The sequence below is a fragment of the Apium graveolens genome, chromosome 3 (genome assembly GCF_009905375.1).
Source record: "Apium graveolens cultivar Ventura chromosome 3, ASM990537v1, whole genome shotgun sequence".
NCBI lineage: Eukaryota > Viridiplantae > Streptophyta > Magnoliopsida > Apiales > Apiaceae > Apium > Apium graveolens.
In genome coordinates, this window is record NC_133649.1 from 71598244 (window position 1) to 71620659 (window position 22416).

The following is a 22416-nucleotide window of genomic DNA, read 5'->3' on the forward strand; positions in this document are numbered from 1 at the left end:
TTTCGAAATAATTTCCCCACAAAGCATAGTAGCCGTGGGACTGGTGCACTTTGGACATCAGAGCGCATTATAAATAAAATTTTGAAATTTTCCATAAAGTTATTTGCTTGGCTTGCTTGGTTGCATGACGCGTCCTAGACATAGGGCGCGCCCTAAGTGATAGTTCTACACAGGTGTTAACTAAAGTAGTGGCTGTCAAAAGGAATAACCAAACTCAAGTAAAATGGAACTAAGAGGTATACTATTTCCAAGGACGCGCCCAAGTTATATTGGTTGATGCTCTTTCAGTAGAATGTTTCCTTAATTTCGACAAAACAAAACAAGTCCTTACAAAGGACGCGTCCTGCCTGAGGAACGAAGTACTTGCTGAAGAAAAAAGTTAGGCGCGTCAAATTATTAGGACGCGCCCCATTGTGCTTTATTCCTTGGCTAAATACACAAGTACAGTGTAGTGGCATGCTCATAAAGACGCATTCAAGTAGACAAGACGCGCCCACTATGGACATTTGCTTGACCTGTGTTAGTAGAAGAAATAACAATATGTCAAATGTAACGCGTCCTAAACACAAGGCGCGCCCATATAAATGACAGAATAGAATACTTAAGTAAGAAACTGCATGATTAAGGCAGAGAAACTTCATAAAAGTATAAGCGAATGAAGTTCAGAAATAATCATTACAACTTGCAAGGCTTCAAGGGGCCCGCACCCTTAAAAACAGTTCAGGAAAAGTACATAAAAAACATAGGACGTGCCCTAGGCAGGAGGCGCGTCCTGAGGCTTGTCTTGGTCATCCGCAGGGGGAGGTTGAGTCTGAAGTGGAGTAAGAGTAGGGGACGCGTCCTCTTCCTCTAAGCCCAGAAAAATTCTCTTACTTTTGATAGAATCTGCGGCCCTGACCCTGAAATCTTTGACCCATTTCTGGGTGTCTGCATCAAACTTTGAAAAGGTATACTCTGGGTCATTTGCAATAAACCCATAACACCACTCTTCAAACCCAGCCTGGAAGCCATGCTGGTAAACTAGCTTTTTCTCCTTTGTCCATCCATGCAGCTTATCATCATTCAGAGTGTCAAGTTCCAGCTGCATGGTAGAATTCAACATGATAACACTGTCCATCGTTTTCTCCAAAGAGGAGACATTGCCTTCCAACATAGCCTTTTTTGCCTCAAGACGTGCCCTCTCCCCCTCCAGGCGTTTGATCTCAGCATCTTTTTCTTGAGCAAGCAAGTTGATATATTTTTCCAAAGATTTTACCTTGTCTTCGGCTTGGCTTTTAGCAATATCAGTGGCAGCAAGACGCGCCCTGAGCCTTGCAGACATATTAGCAATCCGCCTGGCATGCAAGTGAAGCTCAGCTGCAGTCCTAACCATAGCCTCTTCTGTTTGCTGCTCTGTCCTGAAGGTCCAGCCTCTGACTTCATCCTCGGTAAAATCTTCAGCTGAGGACGCGCCCAGGTATCGGAGCACGAAGGATTGATCGTCTAGCACTACTTTTTGACGTTTGGAGGGCGCGTCCTCCACCTTCTCGGGGATGTCTAACACAGTAGTGTCAATTATCTTTGGTGGAGGAGAAGGAGTTGCAATAAAAGTTGGGGTTTTTGCCTTCGGATCAACCTTTGTAGGGGCCTGTTTCCTGGCCCTTAGCTTTTTGGAGGCCCCAATTACGAATCCTTTGGGAAGATAGGCCATATCTGTGATATAAACATGAAAAGATATTAGTCAAGTACAAGAAGACGCGTCTTGGGTACAAGACGCGCCCATTTTATGGTATAGAATTCTATATGCATGGAAGATAAAGACAAATGCAAAGATGAATAGATATATATATATGGAAAGACATAAGTAACATTAATAGCAGCCACAGAATTTTACAAAAGGACGCGTCCGGGGGGTAGGGCGCGCCCAAGGTCACAGCGCAGATGTAAAGTAGCGTTAATAAGTCAGGCTAGAATTAAGGGAAAAAGGTGAGCGTAAAGTGACGCGTCCTAGAGCCATGACGCGTCTTACGTATAAGAATTCCTTACCTTGCTCTAAGTCCACCTTTTTGTTAATGTCTGGTTGAATAATTTCTGTGGCTTGGAGCCCTTTGGATTTTTCGGAAGCGGTGATAATGGGTTTCCCATTATGGAAATCTCGAAATTTGCAGAGAGAACCCACTCATGGGGACAAAGCTCATATTTTCTTCAAATTCTATTCAGTAATCATGTCCTTGAGATTGAAATGTTTCTCAGCATACTGTAATACCTTCACTGCTCTCTTCTTCTTCCTTCCTGTTAGCTCTTTCTGAGTCCTTTTGTCTAAGAGAAGGGAGAATAGGTTACAAAAAGAAAAGAAAGATGGTAATAAAAGGTAAGACGCGCCCTGATAAAGAGGACGCGTCCAAAATATTGAACTTACTTGGTTCCAAGTTGAAGCAAACGCGTGTCCTTTTGACATCATAAATGTAGAAAAATGGCTCTTTCCAGTCTCGTTCATGGCTGATTTTACCCTCATTAAATCCTTTGTTGTTCAACCATTTATTGACAACGAGGAAGTGGTACCCGGGAATTGATTTCCTGATGCTGTAGAAGAAGCTAAATTCTTTCATCGAGGGGGCGCCCAATCTCAGGTTATGGTACATAATGTACAGAGCCCAGGCTAGCTTGTATGAATTTGGTGATAGTTGGACTGGAGCCACGTTGTACCATATCAAAATTTTCTTAATGTATGGATGCAAAGGCGCGCCCACACCCAAGGAAATTAACTTTGGTGTAAGCACCATTCTTGGGATCCTTTGGTTCCCAATGTTGAAGTTGTGCGGCCTCATGGTCCGAAGAGGGCGCGCCCAAATGCCCTCCATGTCGTAGTATTTCATGTGCCATTGGATTTCCCAGTCAGTTGCAGTCAAGTCAAGAGCTACACAGGCTAGCTTACTTTCTTTTTTTCTTCTGGCATTTTTCTCTGCTTCAGTTAGAGCACCAAGATTGGCCCAGTTACAATCCATTTCAACGTCTGAAGGTTCCCAATGTTCCAGGGGGGGAATCAGATTTCTGGGGGGACACAGGATATGTCTCGGGGTCGGGAAGCCTCCTTTCAAATTCGCTTACACTGAGAGGGGACGCGTCCTGAGAAGGAGTCGTGCCTTGGGAAGTTGACGCGTCCTGAGAAGGGGACGCATCCTCGTCTGAAACAGCTATTCGTTGGGGCTATTGGCTTGTGGTGGGTATGATCTCGTCATCCGTCCAATCTTCGATGGCGGCTCTAGCATGGAGAATTGGGGTTCTTTGCCTTTTAGTCCCCTCTTTTTCATTCTTGAGCTTATGGGGGCATGATCCATGGAATCAGAACTGGAATCAGACATTATAGAGTTCTTTGATTTGATGGAGTTGAAGACGCGTCTTTCTGCTTCAAGAAAGGGACTGGTCTTGTGAATTTCAGGGAAATCGGGTTTGAAAGAGATTAAGTGTGGGGAGTAGATCCCAAGGCGTTTATTGAGAACTTTGAATGGATGGAAAGGTGATGAAGATGACGCGTCCTTCAGCTGCAAAAGAAGGAATAAACACTTGAGGACGCGTCCAAAAAAAAAGACAGAGGGGGGAGAAAAGGAAAATAAATGATTAATAATGAAGGAAGCTGCTAGAGATATTCGAAGACACGTCCTAGTGATCTACTGCAGAGAACGTGTTATGGTGACGCGTCCTAATAAACTTTTGGCCCTATATTACCTTTGTTTGGGACAACTTAAACATGTCTTGAATAAGGAGATACAGGGCGCGCCCTAACGGGAAGACGCGTCTAACATGGTTGCAATGTAGTGGAATTTCAATCGATTATAATCGATTTGGGGGAAGTTTTTCTACGAACCTAGAAACATGTAATTCTGGAATCAAAAGAGCAAAATATGACTTAATTACAGATATATACACATATACATACAAGAAAAACTAAGAGCAGTTCATAGAAGCATGAGGTATGTGAACATTTTTTTGCTCATTAGAATCGATTTACTCAATCAAATAAGGAAGTAAAAGAAGATCTGCGTACCTTGTGAGTTGGCGGTTGGATTGAACTAAAGAAATCAGGAAGTGGCCGGCTGAATCGTCGGGGTTTTGAGCTCGAAGTTTAGAGGCGACGGTGATGGTGATTTTCTGAGAAGGAGAAAGATGAAAATGACGGTTCCCTCTCTGGGTATTTATAGGGAAAGGTATAGTTGACGTGGAGGACAGCTGTCTGCTGCAAGAACATAGTGAAGGCAAGGCGCATCCTGTGCATTTGACGCGTCCTGTGAACCAAATTTTATTGTTTGGATTTTAGGATAAAAATTCCAATTTTGTTTTCAACTGCAAATGGAATTTGGGGGGTAGTTGTTATACCCGAAATTTGGCATTTAGTTAATTCGGGTCAAATACGGATTACATACGGTCAAACCCGGTACTGCGTTGTGGAAGGATAGGACGCGTCCTGGCACATAGGACGCGCCTATATTTGATTTGATGCTTTATGGTCTGGTGATAGCGAAGCTTGGATATGGACGCGCCCACTTATGGTAGACGCGTCAAAATTGGGAAAATTACCTGGTGAATGTGATCTTGTGGAAATGGAAGTTGGAGGACGCACTTTTCTCCAATATGACGCGTCTTGTAGCTTTGGCATGCTGTAAGGAACGGTTGATGAAGAGACAGGGTTGGATTTATGAAGGTGAGGACGCGTCCAATGGGTTGGGACGCATCCTGTGATTGGTCTATGTGCTCTCAATGGTGACTTCAGGGAAAAGCTTGTATGAAAAGGAGCAATGGAGGTTATTTTTACTAATGTATTTGTTGCAGGTACTCTTTGAAGAATTCCCTCATTGAGACGGTCAAGGAGGGGGATGCCCGTGAAAAGCTTGAAGGCCTTCAGGGGTATGCCTGATGATTGAAGGCCTCCTCCTGTATTCAACGGGCGTCCTCGTTGGGGATGTGGGGTTAACTTTGGTGTGTGCTTTGGGAACTCTGTTCTTTCATTCAACGGGTGTCCTCATTGGAGAACTTTGGAGTCATCCTGCACTTTGCACCCAAGAGCTTGGGATCACCTGTCCTGCTATCTGGTGGGTTATCCTCATTCGGGGGACAGGGACGCGTCTGGCATTTGGGGTGAACCGTGGCTATACCTGCGTCCGTACATCAAGGGAAATAGCTGTAGCGGAGTGTTATCCTTGCGCAGGGAGATGCACTATCCGTGAAGTCCTGCGATTACGGATGAGCCTTGGGTCTTCGCGGTTGGGCCTCATAGTTGGACATTCCTAAAGCTAGCGGAAGACGGACTTTGGATGGGCTTCTACTGGACCTAGGAATAAGAAGTCTAAGCCCATTAGATTTCTTGTTCTACGAGAACTACGTCAGGCTTGATCCCTATATAAAGGGTACGTAGGCACATTGAGAGGGTAAGAAGTTGAGAGCTGATAATAGAGCCACCACTTACTCTGATCAATCTCAGCCTAAAATAACCACAAACTATCACACACCGCTTGATTTTCCGGCAGAGAACCACCGTCACAGATCTTAGTTCCGGCGAGAAACCTCAATCTTTGTTGTTACCAGATTCCTCCGTCAACAAGAGGGGTGCAAATGAGATGCCGATAATTAAAGTAGTTTTGTTTATATGTGCTATTCGATGAGTACTTTGAGATTTAACCCAACAATAGTCCTTAATTTGTTATTTTTTATATAAATTTGAATTTATTTGTATCATAAAAATATAATAATTCTTAAAGTATTATATGCAAAAATAAATAGATATTAGTCGGTCATTGATAAGATAATATAAATATTATATGAATCTTTATGTAAGTCTTAAAATCTAAATTATTTAAAGTAATTTTTTGTTTATAATGTTCAAAGTTATGTTACGACAAATTCACCATTGAAAAGGTAGTCGAGGAGTGTTGTAGGCTCTTAAGTTTTCAAGTTAATTTATATTTTATTAGTCGGTCTACTTATATGGTAGCTCATGTATTTTTTAGGGCATCATATTCATATCCGTCTAATAACAGTGATGTTCCTAATCAACTCTAGTGGTGTATGAGGTTAAAGTCAGTAAATGAATGAAATTTCCTACTTTACGTTCAAAAAATTGTTTATAAAGTATGTATATTTTTATGATGAAATGAATAATAATGAGTTGCATGTTAATTATGCTTTAATAAAGGTAAAAAAGGTTATATGAGTTAATTTTTATTAATTATATAATAATAAATGAATATTAATAGTTGAAATGAATATTTTATGAATATTAATTAACAATCTCAATAAAGACATATGAGAGCAATCACGATAAAAAATCGATCATCTACATAAAATAATTAATGTCGTACAAATAAACAACTAATTAGATTTATAATTATACGATTTTTAATAGTACTCTGTTGTTCAACACTTTTTCTTCAACTAACTTGAATTTTACAAAACTTCGCATGATTATAAATTTAAACAACAAAAGCTAATATATTTATGCATATATAATTGTTTGGGTTGATTTATACATATATAATTGTTTGGTTTTACAACTTCAAATTTACAAAATTTTAACAATTAAATTTCATTTATTATTTCGATCCTACGAAAAAATATAATAACTTATGAACAAATATAACATGCCTTGAAAAACAAATATATTATAACTTTTAAGAAAATTTATTTATTCATATTTAAATGACACATATATTCCTATGTATTAAATAAATAATAATTATTTATTACTCATTAAAACCAAATTTAAGTGAAAAAATGTTATGTAAAATAACCTAAATTATTTTCCCAAATTACCCAAAAAACAGAGAGACAAGGAAATAGTAAATAGACATAAGATTACAGTTCCGGCGAAACACATCACTACCGCACCATTTTTTCCGTCACACCGGAAAATTAACAGAAACCTAGAAATTGCAATGGCGAAGCCTGTGAATCCCAATTCGAAACCGCCGAATCTCCCCGCTAACGATCTCGAATTCCATCCTGACTCCTATTCTCTCCAGAAATTCAAACTCTACGAAACTCGAGCTGTAAGTAACATTTCTTTATATATCTTTCGTTTGATTTCAATTACCTCATTTGCGGATGTTTTTATTTAGCTTAATTATATGTTTATGTTTAAATTGTGTAGAGATTCTATTTGATTGGGAGTGATCGTAATAAGCAATTCTTCCGAGTACTAAAAATTGATCGAATGGAAACGTCGGAATTGAATATAAGTGAAGATCCCGTGGTTTATGCGGCTCAGGAGGTTAAGAGTTTGTTACAACGGATTGGTGAGGGAAATCGCGCAACTGGTGGATTAAGTCTTGTTGCTAAGGCTTATGGCATTGCCGGTAATGTGCCTCGTGATCACGAGTTTTAATTACACTAATTACGACTTTGTAGTTCTTATTTTAAGCTTGTTCTTGCTGTACGGACACTTTATGTATAGAGTTTAATTGTTTTAAAATTGTAGGCCTCTTAAATGCTAGGTTAAATTTATGTACAGATTCTTTTTGACGCAAACTTGTTTAAGGTTCTCGAAATGTGTATAAGAAATAAGTTTTTAACAAGTACTTTTTTTTGTGTAGGTTGTATTAAATTCTTAGAATCATATTATCTTATATTGGTAACTAAGCGTCGGCAGATCGGATGCATATGCGGTCATGAAGTATATGGTATAGAAGAAAGCCAAATCATTACTATCCCCCATGTTTCAGTTCAAACTGAAGTTGCTCATTCGAAAACTGAGTTGAGGTAATTATTAATTCGAGCTATTTTATGGATAATTTGTGTTTGACTTGTCCATGCCTTTTTAAGATTATTGTCATTTGTCATAACTCACAAGTCACAACTAATTGATGTAGGATTGTTATATAATTAGGGTTGATAAAATATTGGGAAAGATATAGAGGGAATTTTGCTTAGCGATGCAAATATACATTCTTTTTTCAATGACAACGATGGACAAGATTTTTAAAAATGGAAAATGGCTCACAATATTACATGCCAACTTCCACCATCATGTGCATGGCAATTAGCTTTCCGAGTCAATGTTGTAAAGGATTACTCAGTAAAGGAATCTAGTGCATGATGCTTTATCCTGATTGTTAATTGCTTATGAGGAAAATGGACTATCTCCACGTAGTTGTAATTGGTGCACTCAACACTTTATTTGTAGTCATGCATCGGCTCCTGAGTCCAACTTCCCTATGGAAGTTAGCTAAAGGCCAGCAGTTACACAGACAGATGTGATGCCCGTATCACAATCATCTGTCTGAAATTTAATTCATATAAAACTTTCATTTCTCAGTGCACTTCACTAGAATTGGTCACACATCATTAATAGAACAATTTACCCAATAATTTTTAATATAAAAACAAATTACTATTCTTTATAAATGATCAAAATAAACATGAATAATAAATACTTTACCTTATGGTGGTCAAAAACTGTTAATTTGAGGAGAAATTTCGGAATTTCAATGGTTAGTGAATTATGTAACACATAACACATTACATATATAATATTTGTGTGTGTGTTGTGTGGAAGCTGAAAAGGTTGTAGCAGCCCTTACTAGTAGTAAAAGGGAAATTTAGTTCGTATTTACAATTGTTGTGGCATAGTATGGACAGAGGGAGTTTAAAATTGCAGTCTTAATTAAGATATGAAATATAAATGTAGACAAATTAAGAAAGAATTAATGAATTTCCGAAGGATTCGTGTACTTTGAATAGATTTTGTAAATATATTCAAAAAATATTGATAGAGGAAAAAATTTAATTTTAAGATTAGTGCTAGAGGTACCAAATTGGGTACCAAAATTTGGTCCCAAATGACGTGTCATTGCTGACTTGACAATTTGGGATGATGTTGTTGGTGGAACTAATGTGAATGCAGGGGGTCCACTATTATTAATTGATTTGTAGCCAATCAGTACATAACCTTTAGCATAATTCTAATTTTAAAAGGACCACTACTTGGTTCATGACATACCTATAAAGTTGATATCACTGTTAAATGAAATTGATAGCTACCGTGGTAAATATATAATGCTGAAAATAATGTTTAAAACTGATTCTGCAGTTTAAAGCTGTTTCCACAGTTTAGCCCTTCACCATTTTCACGTTTCGTCATAGTCAGTCTCACGCTAAATGCTTATTTGTGGACCAACTTTGTTGGGTTTGTGATTATGTTCTTGTCCTACTGATGGATCCCCCTCTTCACTCACACACACATATTTGGTAGTATTATAACTTCCCCTTAAACCTTCTGATTCATGGTAATTTTGACTATAATTTTGGCTCTCTTGCTCATCCTAATTGTATCTCTGCAGGTACAAGAAGCTTCTATCCAGTGTCGACTTGACTAAAGATTTCTTCTATAGTTACACATACCCAATTATGCAAAGTTTGCAGAAGAATGTGATGTCAATATCAGATGACAAGATGCCATATGAGAATATATTTGTGTGGAATGCCTTTCTATCTGAAGCAATTAGATCAAGATGCAATAACACAATCTGGACAATTGCGTTGGTCCATGGGAACTTTAAGCAGGTATTTCAAATTTCAGTGCTTGTCCTTGGTTTATCACTTTCTTCATATATTACTATCTATCTTTTTAGCTATTTGTTATGCATTACCCATTGGAACTAGATAATTAATCTTAAATTTTTGGAAACCATTCAGTATTCCTTACTGAAACAAATGTTTTCTGTTTTTGACACTAGTTTTTCTTGACCAACGTACCAGAACAGACCAAGACGTCTCAAATGGACGGAAAAGGGTGTATTGTCTTTATATGATGTTACTATATCAAGACACCATATACTATACAAATTGTCAAGCCAATCAACACAATGATGTGATAGGCAGGATGAGCCATCACATGTTCATTGAAAAGTGTCCGTTTACTTGTAGCAGGATGAGCCAATAAACATGTGCCGGTGTAGGGTAGGGTTGAGGACTCTAATTTTTTTTAAGGAGGTGGACTATATATGTATATCCTATCGTATAGATTTATGTGAAAAACCAACTGTATTTTGTGAAACCCTTTACAAAATCTCGCTTACTTGCTACAACATCTTATCCACTATACTTGTTTATAATATTTTAGCACATGGTCCTGTACCAGTATCCATTATAAGAACCGAGTTCGTGTCACCTAATTTTAGAATATAGATTCTTACCCTAAATCCATGTTGTGCTCAATACTCCATACCATTTTTGAGCAACATAGATGCTCTCTAACACACTAAAAAAATACATGTTGTTTTCCTGAACCACTGGGAGCATTTTACCAGTGAACTGCCAAACTGTTATCAGCTGATCATATGCATCAAATTATGATATTTTTTCCATTTATATTTGCGGAAATGTGAAGTAGTCCAGGATGCGGAGCAGACTTTAATTGATACTTTGCTTTATCATAAATGCAGACGAGGCTGTCAGTATTTGGGAGAGACTTTAGTGTTACACTTGTTTCAAGGCGCTCTCGGCATTTTGCAGGGACACGGTATGCTCTACTACCAAGTGTTTTTACTTTTAGGTGTAGAAACTTGAATTCTGATTCCAGTTTGTAAGTCTAGTCCTTGCTAATGTTTGGGTAGAGTTCCTGGCACACAACCTGGTGGTCGTTTGACCAATATGTTAGTGTAGCTTATTGCTTGTAATCAAGAGATATGAAGGAAATCTGCACTTCATATCGTTGACTTGTACCTTCCAAGTATAAGAACTAGCTCTTACAAAGTAACTATATGTTTAGAAATATACCCTGTCTTGTAACTTTAGAATTATTGTGGTGTTATAACTTGTTAATAGTTTGCTGCTATATTCTCTTTGGTGGATGCAGTTTTTTGAAAAGAGGAGTAAACGATAGGGGGAGGGTTGCGAATGATGTTGAAACAGAACAAATTATCATTGATGAAGAAGTCGGTTCATGCAAAGGAAGAATGAGTTCTGTTGTACAGATGAGGGGTTCAATTCCCCTATTTTGGTCGCAAGAGGCTTCAAGATTTAGTCCTAAACCTGACATCATTTGTAAGAAACTTTTTTATTTTCAGACTATACTTTACATGATTAGCATTGCTTGAAATTTTGCTTATCCTCTTGAGTAAAATTTTGACATGCGTGTTTTTTCCAACCTCAGTACAAAGGTATGACCCCACGTATGAGTCAACAAAGTTGCATTTCCAGGACATGGAAGAGCGATATGGAAACCCAATAATAGTCCTGAATCTTATTAAGGTTTGTTATAGTATTCAATCTTTAAAAGTTGTCATGCTCAATGTAAACATTCTATTAAGTATCATTATCACAAGTGTTGCATGTTCACTTATGATTTGTATGTTCTTTATTGAGAATCATGTCTTTTAAGAATTTTTTCATCTGCAAGCTCATAATTTCTTTAAGTTAGCTGTTTATCGTTTGGCACATTATAGCTGGTTAATTTTAAGTCACACCATTTATGGCCATTAATAACTTCTCGTGCTATTCAATTAATTAAAAGTCTAGTAACATCCCATAAGTTCATACCTAGAATCCTTTTAAATTCAACTCTGTAATTCTTTTATAGGATTGTCTACTTTGTTTTAGTAAATCATGGTCTGTGGATATTTTTCTCCTCCTGCTTTATATAGTCATCTTGAAGACTGGAGGGAAAGTCGTGAACCGCTAGTGATTGCTGAATTGATTTCATTTGTCAACTGAAAGAATTGGAGACTCACTTATTGTGTGTCTTTGCAATTTATTCCTCTGTATCATGCTTGTGACCTTATGTAGGACAAGGGACAATGACCTGTCTCCACAGTATTGTCAATGGCAACGACCTAAATTAGTTCGCAGATTTATTCTTAATTACTCATCAATTTATATAATTTAATTCTGAAAATTCCGAAATTAATGTAGATTACCATATTTAAATAGAGATCTTAAAAACTTGGTGAACAAGTACAATCCTAGAAAGGAAGCTAATTTTATGTGTTACCTACTACTAATAGTTTTGCATTTCGTTATTAAATAGACGAAACCACTATTCATAATATACTAAAGTAGCTATAGGTCAAGACTAATTTATTATATTTAAACACACATTATTAATTATTAACAAGTAATTTCTTAATTCCATGCTCCCCGTTATGGCTCTAGTTACAAATAGCTGTGCAAACCAAATCAATTTTCGGTACATAACATATATGGAAAGTTATATAGGTCCTGGTATTACTTATTAGATGATTCAGTTTGGTCTCCAAATACCAACAATTTGTTTTCTAGGTACATTCATTAAATGTAGACAAGTGAACAACTTTCTATAAAACTATAATTCTGGATTCAATAATGTGTTTGTTTTGAAATCTTTATGAGGTTTTGGGACTAGTTCAAATGTGTTTATTCCAAAACTCCAAATCCAATGTACTTGAGTTGTAACTTTCATGCTCTATAATTGTTTTTTTCATTGGCCAGTTCCATTACTGATGTTATATAGTTATATTGTAGACTGTCGAAAAAAGACCCCGAGAAATGATATTGAGGCGTGAGTTTGCAAATGCAGTTGGATATCTAAACCAGATACTCCCAGAAGAAAATCAGCTGAAGTTTATCCATTGGGACTTTCACAAGTTTGCAAAGAGGTATTACCCATGGTTGTGTATAATGCAGTAAAAGCTTCTTTTCATTTGCACTGACCACTATCTTTATCTTCCAATTTCTAGCAAGTCTGCCAATGTCTTGGCAGTATTAGGTGGTGTGGCAAGTGAAGCACTTGACCTGACTGGATTCTACTACAGTGGAAAACCTTCAGTTGTTAAAAGAAAAGCCATCCAGATCAGTCGTACCTGTACTTCAAGGTATTACACTTTTACTAATTGATCACTGAGCTTATTTAGCTCTTTATATGCAGATAGGTATCATGAAATACTTAAATTAAAGCATGCGGGAGTTACCTTTTGTGCAAGTGTTTGGATTTTAGGATTTGAAATGAACTAGGTTAATGGCAAATGTGTAAACGAGGAGTTGGCTAACTTCCATACTAATGAGTTATTTCATGTTTCTCTGAAACTTGGACATGGGTATGGACACCCTACACTCAAGGCCAAAAACATGCAAAATCTACAAAATGCTGCCAAGTCTGACACTTAGACAAATATCTATGTTGGACACTTCCATCCAAGGCCCAGTAACATAGAAATTAGTACCTGCTAGCGCCTAGGGTATTAATTGTCTTTCTCCCAGTGTTTGGTCTAACTTTTAGTTAACCTAAAGATCAAATAATACTACTGCTGTACTATTATACTTCCTCCGGCAGCAAAGACTAGTTAGCTTTCTTTGTTTCCTTTTGCAGACCCTCACAAGTCACGAAAATAAAGGACTCCTATAAATATACTTTCATCCTCCTTTTTTGTTTTTTTTGCTGTCTGCAGCAACTAAAGTTCAGCTTTATTTCTCATGCTTGACTTTTTCATTATCTATAATTGAATCAAATTATGCAAAGGCCAAAGGTAATCAGGAGCATCTTTCGACTACACATGTAACAATGTATTTCACGTTTTCTGTGCAAAACTCAGTAGTACATCATGACTTTAGTTGGTGTTAAATGGTTGTATTGAACTACAAGACTATGCTAAGCATGATTTAGAGATACAACAGAAGCATGTTAGATTGTTGGTCTACCACAGATATAACTGGATATTTCAGATCCTCTGTGTAAAACCCAGGAATAAGTCAAGGTATAAGTTGGTCTAAATTGTCATGTTGGACTACAAAACTATGCTAAGCAGGGAATTGAGACTCATAGAAATGGAGATGCTCTTTGGTAGATAAGTTTTGGTGATGTAAGAGCAACTCCAATGCATAGTTATAGTTGGTCTTATAGCTATAAAATAGGACCAAAATAATAAAAATTTACTACAATGCATAGCTATACTTGTTCTTATAAATGCATAAATCAATAGTTGGTCCTATATTTAGGACTAAAGATAGCTATAGCTATCCTTGCCACATCATTAACTAACTATAAATAAAATGTATGTTGGTTTGCTTTAAATGAAATTTAGGAGAGAGAGAGAGACAAAACTTCACTAAGTTTGGAAATATTTGGTTGTAAAATAGAACTAGCATTGGAGTTGAAGTCCTATTTTAGCACAAAATGCTTTTTGGTCTCAAATTATAGTAATAGCTATAGTCATTTTAACTTTAGCATTGGACTTGCTCTAAGAGTTGATGAGACGAACTAGTGAATAGAGGTGGGTTAGAGTTTGAAATTTGATACAAAACTTTGAATGATTATTTTTTTGTGGCAGTCAATTGGTGTGCCATTAGCAGAAAAATTAACCTGCTAGTAAATTCTATTTTGGCTTTGTTAACTTGGAATATTGGGTCTGTAGGGGCATTCTGTTTTAGATTGTTCATAGATTTTACTCAGTTTCATACAGCAATTTGGATATGTAAAGAGGTGTGCTGACTGGAACTGGGCTGTTTGTGCTGTAGTCATTACATGGGATTTTTCTGGTAGTAGAGAATGTTATGCCTTTAAACATTGGGGAGTGTTGTGGACAGAGTTGTTCCATACCTGAACAAACTCAGGCTCTTTGACAGGGATGCTTCTTTAGTTATAATATTTTCCACATCATGTAAGAGAACTTCACAAGTGAGATAGGAATAGGAGCACTATGGTGTGTAAGTATAGTCGGAAGCTATAGAAATGAGGCTGAAGCTATATGGTGTGTAATTTAAGATTACAAGGTCATGAGAACCTTGTAACGAGAGCAGTTATATCTCCTTCACGAGCAGTTTTCTATAATATCGAATAAGTAAGATAGGAGCACTGATGGAATTTAAGTGCTTTAAACATATTTTGGAAGAATGTCAGAGGTTAACCACATTAGTCTTACATTCCCCCGTCTTTTAAGCAGAAAGTGTAGTGCCAGTGCTTAATGGGAATTCAAGAATATTACTTGGGGAGACATGCATATGCACCTGACCGAAACTATTTCTACTAGATACCAAGACTAGACACTTTAAACTGTCATGTATCAAATAGTGGCATACATTAGCATCTGTTGTCAGCTTATTGCGATCATTTTTATATTGCAGGGATGCCTCTCTTAGAGATCTACGAGCTAATTCTGGTGATCTTGCGAGAAGTGGTAGTAATATTATTACTTTAAATTTAGCCTTAGCACAAGACGGAGAGTCTGTTGGACTTCAAGGACCTGCAAATTTTAACCATAGTAATGCAGCACCAAGGTTTCAGAGTGGAGTTCTGCGCACTAATTGTATCGATTGCTTGGATCGTACAAATGTTGCCCAATATGCTTATGGTCTAGCAGCTTTAGGCCGGCAGCTCCAAGCAATGGGTTTGACGGATGAACCTAGAGTGGACGCTGATAGTAGCATTGCTGCAGCTTTGATGGATATGTACCAGAGCATGGGGGATGCTCTAGCACACCAATATGGTGGGTCGGCAGCTCACAATACGGTATGTTCCAAAGAAATATTTTTGAACATTTATTTCAATTCTACTTGAATTAATAACTTAAATTTTGTATGTCTTAAATACTAGTATCTTATTAAACACAATTATTTAAATTGTGCAAAAGGTCCTTTTTTCTTGTAAATAATAAAGAGATTATTCTTTATAATTACCTTGGTAATTATCTTGTTGATTACACTATGCTTTACAGGTGTTTACCGAGAGACAGGGAAAGTGGAAAGCAACGACACAGTCAAGGGAATTTTTAAAGTCTATCAAACGTTATTACAGCAATGCTTATACTGATGGCGAAAAACAAGATGCTATAAATTTGTAAACATCCACTTCTTACATCCTCTAACAACTTCACTTATTCTCTTTATCAGCCGCATTCATGTCTTAAAATGAATGAATTTTTTAGTATGGTTTATTGGTTGTGTTTTAGATTTTTGGGCTATTTTCAACCACAAGAAGGTAAACCTGCTCTTTGGGAGCTTGATTGTGATTACTACCTACATGTGTCTGGGATTGGAGAGGAGGATATCATTCCAGAGAAGAGGTAAACAGTAGTAGTTGTTTTAGTTCTTGAATTTGTCTTTACCTTCAATATCTTGATCAGAGAGTTGCGACTTGCGATTGAATTGGTGGCCTTTTAGATCAATAGGAAATTATTTGGTACTATAGCTCTGGGAAACATTGTGCGCTTCTTAGTTCACTGTTAAATGCAAATATCAGATGGAATTGCTCTAATATAAGGTTTTGTATTTGTAGCTTTAACATTGTAAATACATATAGTAATATTATACAAATTGCTTACGTATCTGATTACGCGGTGACTCACATTTGGAGTTATAAACTTGATAACAATCTCATTGATTTTTACCTTTTACCTTAACTTTGATTTCAGGCCTCTTTCAGATGCTAAGCCTATTTCTCCACTTTCCCCTGTTCCTGCTTGGAAAGAGGATTTTTCTCGGATAAAGTTAACATCATTCGACAAATTGTTACAACAAACATGCAGTTCAATAAAGAATGTAAGGCTTTGGACAGAACCAACTCAAAGAACCGGAGGTTGTGGAATGGCACCCGATGCAGCGTAATTCTCCTCTTTCTCTTGTTTGTTATCTAATATATATTTTTTTTAAATCCAATGCTTTACATTAATTATTGGCCATACGTGTATGGATAAACTTAATATTAGTTTTACTGTCAATCTTTGTTGTGTATGGTTGAGGCAGCACTTGATGCTGATGTTAGTTGTCTTTTGTTCTTTAATTAGTTTCCTTAGACGGCTCATATATTATTTAACAATGTCAAGTAACCAACTCATCCAACACCTTAAGGGGAGAATATAATTTAACACTCCCTCTCAATCGTACGATTGAACATACAACAGACGGAATGAAATAGACAAATAAATGGTTATATTAAACAGATGGCGGTAGGAAATACAAACCCGAGTCCCCTCCCTAAACCGAGCTCTGATACCATCATTTCTTATTAAATCAAACACCCTTTCTTGATCTCAGATGCAATAAATATTATTGATAAGTGTCAAGTATATATTGATAAGTGTCAAGTGGAGAGCGGGGTATGGATGGATCATGGATGAGTATATATTGATAAGTGTCAAGTGGAGAGCGGGGTATGGATGGATCATGGATGGGTATAGACAAATAAATGGTTATATTAAACAGATGGCGGTAGGAAATACAAACCCGAGTCCCCTCCCTAAACCGAGCTCTGATACCATCATTTCTTATTAAATCAAACACCCTTTCTTGATCTCAGATGCAATAAATATTATTGATAAGTGTCAAGTATATATTGATAAGTGTCAAGTGGAGAGCGGGGTATGGATGGACCATGGATGAGTATTCCATTCTTCTTCTACTCTTTGCATTTGAATGTTTTCCCTTGTATTTTGCTTCTGATGTACTCTTTTTTAATCATCATCTCATTCTTTACATGCAGAAAATTCCTCCAAGTTACCCTTTATGAGTGAATGATTTAGTATCAATGCTAGTCAATTCTTCAGTTAGTAAGCTATGTGGTTTAGATTTTCTGAACTTGCCTTGGTTATGCCTTGGTACATTTGTAAATTTTGAAAATTTTATTCATCAAGTATATGACTTGTGTTAAAGAACCAACTACATTGCTTAAAATGATTTTTGTGGAAGAGTTTGGAAAATCGAACAATGATCTGTATATTGTAGTACTTTTCCAAGTTACAACACATTTAAGTTAATTGTAAGAGTACTAATTGTAGTACTTTTGAAAATTATTCTGAGTGATGTCTTGCATGAAGTAGTATATATTATTTTCTACAAGCCCGTTTATCTTTTGTTATTTTCATCCATGTTATAAATGTTAGGTGATTACTTTCCGGTTCGTCCAACTAACTCAGTGTAAAATGTTACTGCTGAGTTGATCTGTTAATAAATTTTCTTCAGATGCCAATTAAAGATATTATATCAGCCTGTTCATCATGAACATTTTAGATATTTTTTCCTTTATGACTGCTTGCGTTTGATAAATGGATTCTTGCAGGTGCATTGGTTTGTGGAGCATGTTTTTTTACTGAATTAAATCTCTCCCCCGTATCTTGCAGAGAAATTCAGCTTAAAACCCCAAATTGGCTTTTTGGTCAGAGAAAGTTAGAGGAGAGGAGCTCAGCACACAAAGTGGCTTCGGATGCTTGTGCCAACGTGGGGTCTCAGAATGATAACAGAGTCGAGCACTTATTTGACATGGATTGGCTTTCTTATATTGGCAACAGTAATGAAGAAGATGTATTCCAAAGGTAAGTTTGTAAAGTGACTATATCTGTATCCGTCAATTCAGACATATTTTCTCCCATCCCTTGCCTTGATAGTGATGCCGGGAAGATGAACGGAAAAATGAAACTCAAAAATGTAGTGCTCTAGTTTTTATTGTCTTGTTGCTTTGCTCAGAGATAGATCTTTATTTCTTTGTGGACCTTATACTCTTGGAGTTATTTCTGTGTTGAATTTAGTAGGCACTTGAGTGGCCTAGTCAAGGTGCCTTTTTATGTGTTATACTATCTCCTCTTCTTGCGATTTGTAGGCCCTTTTTGTATGTGCATATTTTGAATTTTATTCATATAATCTGATAATTGTTTTCTTATCTATAAAGTATATATATATGTACCTATGCACTGGGTTAGGAATAAGTGCTTTTTAAATATAGGATGTAAAAACTGCAGGATGAGAAATCATTGGAAACAGCATGATGTAAAAACTGCAAAACACATCCCAATGCCAAATACCTTCATCTTAAAGCTACTTAAGAACCTTATTCAGAAGATGGTATTACATATAGTTTCCAAAAACTTTGTTAATTATTATTTTGTATTGAACTATCTTATTTTATAAACTTTATTTTTGATAAAATTGGATTTTTCGCGGGGTTAAGTTAAAAATTTTGAGGAGTAGCTTCACTCTTTCTAATGGATTCACTCAATATATATTTAACTGTATACTCAAAAGAATGGTATGAAAAGTTATGTAGATGCAACGGATGGACACATTTAAACTTTCGATCACTGAACCATGGTTTACAGTTTTTGGACAGTTTTCTTTGTATCTTTAATAGAACGAAGATGAAAAATATGTTAAGGGGGATCCAATTCCATTTCATATGCTGTACTAACAAAGTTGTAAAGTTGTAATGCCGTCTTAAGTATTAAAGAAATGTATTCAACATTCACCGAATGTTTTTTCATATGGAAAAATATTTCAAAGACTTTCACAGTCTGGTTATAATGTTCTGCATTTATTCTCGTTTATCAATTTTGTTTGACAACTTAAAACTAAAAATGTTACAAATTGTTTTTTGTCATGTAAAGGTCAAAAGTGTTCATATGGTTTGTGATATAGGGAGCTTACAGATTAGGTTCTCGGAATTATAAAAACCTAGACGTACAGATTTTACCTTTTCAATGTTGTCATTGGCTTCTTGTATTATGACAATCAAGAAAAAAAACATTCTGCTCTATCAAGATTGTTTCCGAGTGCACCAAGACATTTGTAAAAACATGATGTTACAGATAACTCTTTCTTATGCTGAGACTTTTCCTTCTGCAGATATATTTCTATGACTTCAGTGGATGAAGGTAACGGCTGGTATGGTGGTACATTACTTGGTGATCAAGATGAAAACAGTGAGATTTACAAGCATTATGCTGAACTTTGCCAGGTAATATGAGAGTGTCTCCTTGAGTTCCCACTATAAAATTATTTTTACACGGTGTGCCGAATGCACAATCCTATTGAAATAACTCGAAGGATGTAGAACTCTATAATAAAGCTTGTTGAGCATCTCCAATGGTCACTTTAAAAGTACCACTTTTTTCAAATTTGAAGTCAAAATCTCATGAAAACATCTCCAACAGGCGGCAACTTCATCTTCATATTTGAAAGTAACTTCATCTTCATCTTCAAATATAGAGTTATACTATTCATATGAAGTAACAAATATAGCGATGACAGATGTTCCATTTATATATATATATATATATATATATATATTACGTATTTCATCTGTATGTGTCCTTTACTATATACGACTCTTGTATCATTGTACGTGTGCCCTTTATTATATTATGTTTGAAGAGATGTTAAGAGTAGTGGTTGGAGAGAGAATAGTAATATGAAGTAAAAATGGTGAATATTTGAAGATGAAGATTTGGTTGGAGATGGCCTAGTGGTATTTACGTTTTATTTGATTTTTTTTCTTACCTTATGAAACTGCAAACAAGTGTTTTTCTTCTAAATTAAATGTAGTTATTATTGTTGAATGTCAAACTGCAAACAAGTGTTTTGGTATTTGGTGTGCTAGCTCCAGTGTCTCATTATAGGGTATGCCCCTTCATTGCCTATATTTGATTGTCTAGGAGAAAAAAATGTGAAATTCATTTTCAGATGCCCATCTTTGTTTGAGTGTTTTGTAATTACCCTAAGCAATTTTAAACAAATTGAAATGGAATATTGATCCTGAAAAATTAATACCTTGTCTTGCATATCTGCAATAATCTGCTATACCTCTGGTCCAAACCAGCATGCTTGAACTAATAGCGTATGTAGCCATAATGAGATAACTAGTTATGGATGACTTGGTTTATCAAAGTCTTATAGTGTTGTCACGACTCACTATATATATTTTTTGTGCAATTGATAAAACAATCTGTTCTTCTATCTAAATCATACTGGACATTTGCTCTTTAGTAATACGTCTTTTCAAGTTCATCTAACCGAAGCGTCTCAATAAGCAGGGTCCTGCAATGGAACCATTCCAGAATGATCCTGAGAAAGAGAAACTCTATGCTGATTATCTTAAATCCGGCACATATGACGGTTTGCACGATAAAACTGTCGAAAAAGAAATGGAAGAAGCTCTTGAGGGGTACAAAAAAATTGGTGCTGACCTTGGAATTATCCCCGGGTCATGCAAGGATTCGTACGGGGACGCATGCCAGTTGACAAGATGGCTTATTGGAGAGGACACGATTCCTAGGGTTTGAGGATCATTTTCTTCTGCTATCAGGTTTAGGCAACTAGTAGGGAGGGGGAGCCTTTGTGAATATTGGTATCTCTGTATTATGTGTACTTGGTGAATGACCAAAGTACATCTTTTTTGATGTGACCTACAAATTATCAAATCAAACTAAACTACAAAGGATAGCAGCGGATAGAAGTACATTTTTTGTGTTGGCCCCAAATGTTACTGTATGGGCAATAATGACTCTCAATATCATTTTCCGAAAAATTGTCCCCAAATTTCTTCCAAAACAGAGAATTGGGTAAAGTTTTCATTTTAACCTCAAAACGTGAAATCGCCTCCCGTTTGCATTATTTTTTTTATAAAAGTAAAACTCAACATGAGTTAATTTTTTCTCGTTAAGTTGAATAAATCATAACGGAGCTTCAAACTTGGTTTAATGGGCTAAACACAATGACTTCGAATCTTGTTATATATATATTTTTTTATTTTTTAATTGGTGAAACCGCAAATTCAAAATTTGTTTTCTTGAAAAACGAAATTTGAAGTTTGGTTTTACAATTTTTTTTGTTTTTTTAATATTTTTATTTACTTTTTTACCCAAAATACTGGACAATGATGTGTTTTTTAATATTTTTAAAACTTAAATTGAGAATTGATGAATTCTAAAATATTAAAACAGTTAATAATTAAAGTTTTTTTTTTTTGCCAAGAAAAGAATGATTTTATTAATACTTCAAATCACTCAAAAGTACATGTTGAAATTCGGAATGGACATCTCCGAATCTCCAAATACGGTCAGCTACAGAACAGCTATATCTCGCCAAATAGTGAGACACTCTATTCGCTGAACGTTTCACAAAACGAATAAGCACATTACTTGCTTTTAAACTAGCTAACAAAGCACGACATTCCTCCACCACTCTCCCCAAGTATGAGAAACTCGCGACTGAAGATCTAATTGCCTGAATTACTTGCAGACAATCGGACTCTACTTCCACACCTGACTGATTTGATTCCTTTATCCAGCTTAATGCTTCTCTAATACCAATAGCCTCTGCTAACTCTGGAGCCACTCTACCCTGCGTACATCTCGATCTAGCCTCGATCAACCGTCCAGCATTGTCCCTAGCCACGAACGCATAACTAAAACTGGTCGAGCTTTCAAAGATAGCCGCATCAGTGTTTACCTTGATTCTATTCTGCTGTGGTAACTTCCAGTGTTCATGACCATCGTCTTGAGTCATGTAACCCAAATAGATGTCAAAAGTCTTATCTTGAACACTCCTCCATTGATCAAGGACAGATTTTGCTGATTCAACTACTTCACTCGCCTTCAATCCGCGCTGGTTCCACACTAGGTCATTGCGATTCTTCCATAACATCCAGCAGACCAATGCAATTAACTGGATCTCAGTTTTTCTTCTTTTCTGCAGCACTTCTTTAAACCAATT

At 36.3% G+C, this 22416-nt stretch overlaps 1 protein-coding gene across 2 annotated transcripts; it reads left to right on the top strand.

Annotated features, from left to right (window-relative positions):
• Positions 1–6784: 6784 nt before the first annotated feature.
• Positions 6785–21144, top strand: LOC141712418 (phosphatidylinositol-3-phosphatase SAC1-like). Of its 2 annotated transcripts, XM_074515348.1 has the most exons (16): positions 6785–7019; positions 7121–7325; positions 7563–7728; positions 9309–9531; positions 10413–10489; positions 10826–11013; positions 11123–11220; positions 12469–12602; positions 12684–12818; positions 15064–15448; positions 15654–15775; positions 15888–16001; positions 16350–16538; positions 18054–18245; positions 19549–19660; positions 20736–21144. In XM_074515348.1, the coding sequence occupies exons 1-16, from the start codon at positions 6906–6908 to the stop codon at positions 20982–20984; spliced, it is 2703 nt and encodes a 900-aa protein (XP_074371449.1). In that variant the 5' UTR covers positions 6785–6905; the 3' UTR covers positions 20985–21144. The 2 variants fall into 2 exon arrangements, with proteins under 2 accessions (XP_074371449.1, XP_074371450.1); XM_074515349.1 differs by lacking the exons at positions 6785–7019; positions 7121–7325; positions 7563–7728 and adding an exon at positions 9080–9216.
• The last annotated feature ends 1272 nt before the right edge of the window (positions 21145–22416 follow it).

Bases quoted from the DNA above. Each gene is read 5' to 3' on its own strand.
- LOC141712418 (XM_074515348.1), top strand. From the start codon at position 6,906: ATGGCGAAGCCTGTGAATCCCAATTCGAAACCGCCGAATCTCCCCGCT. The intron at 16,002-16,349 runs GTAAACAGTAGT...CTTTGATTTCAG, and splicing joins GATATCATTCCAGAGAAGAG to GCCTCTTTCAGATGCTAAGC. The intron at 18,246-19,548 runs GTAAGTTTGTAA...TTCCTTCTGCAG, and splicing joins GAAGAAGATGTATTCCAAAG to ATATATTTCTATGACTTCAG.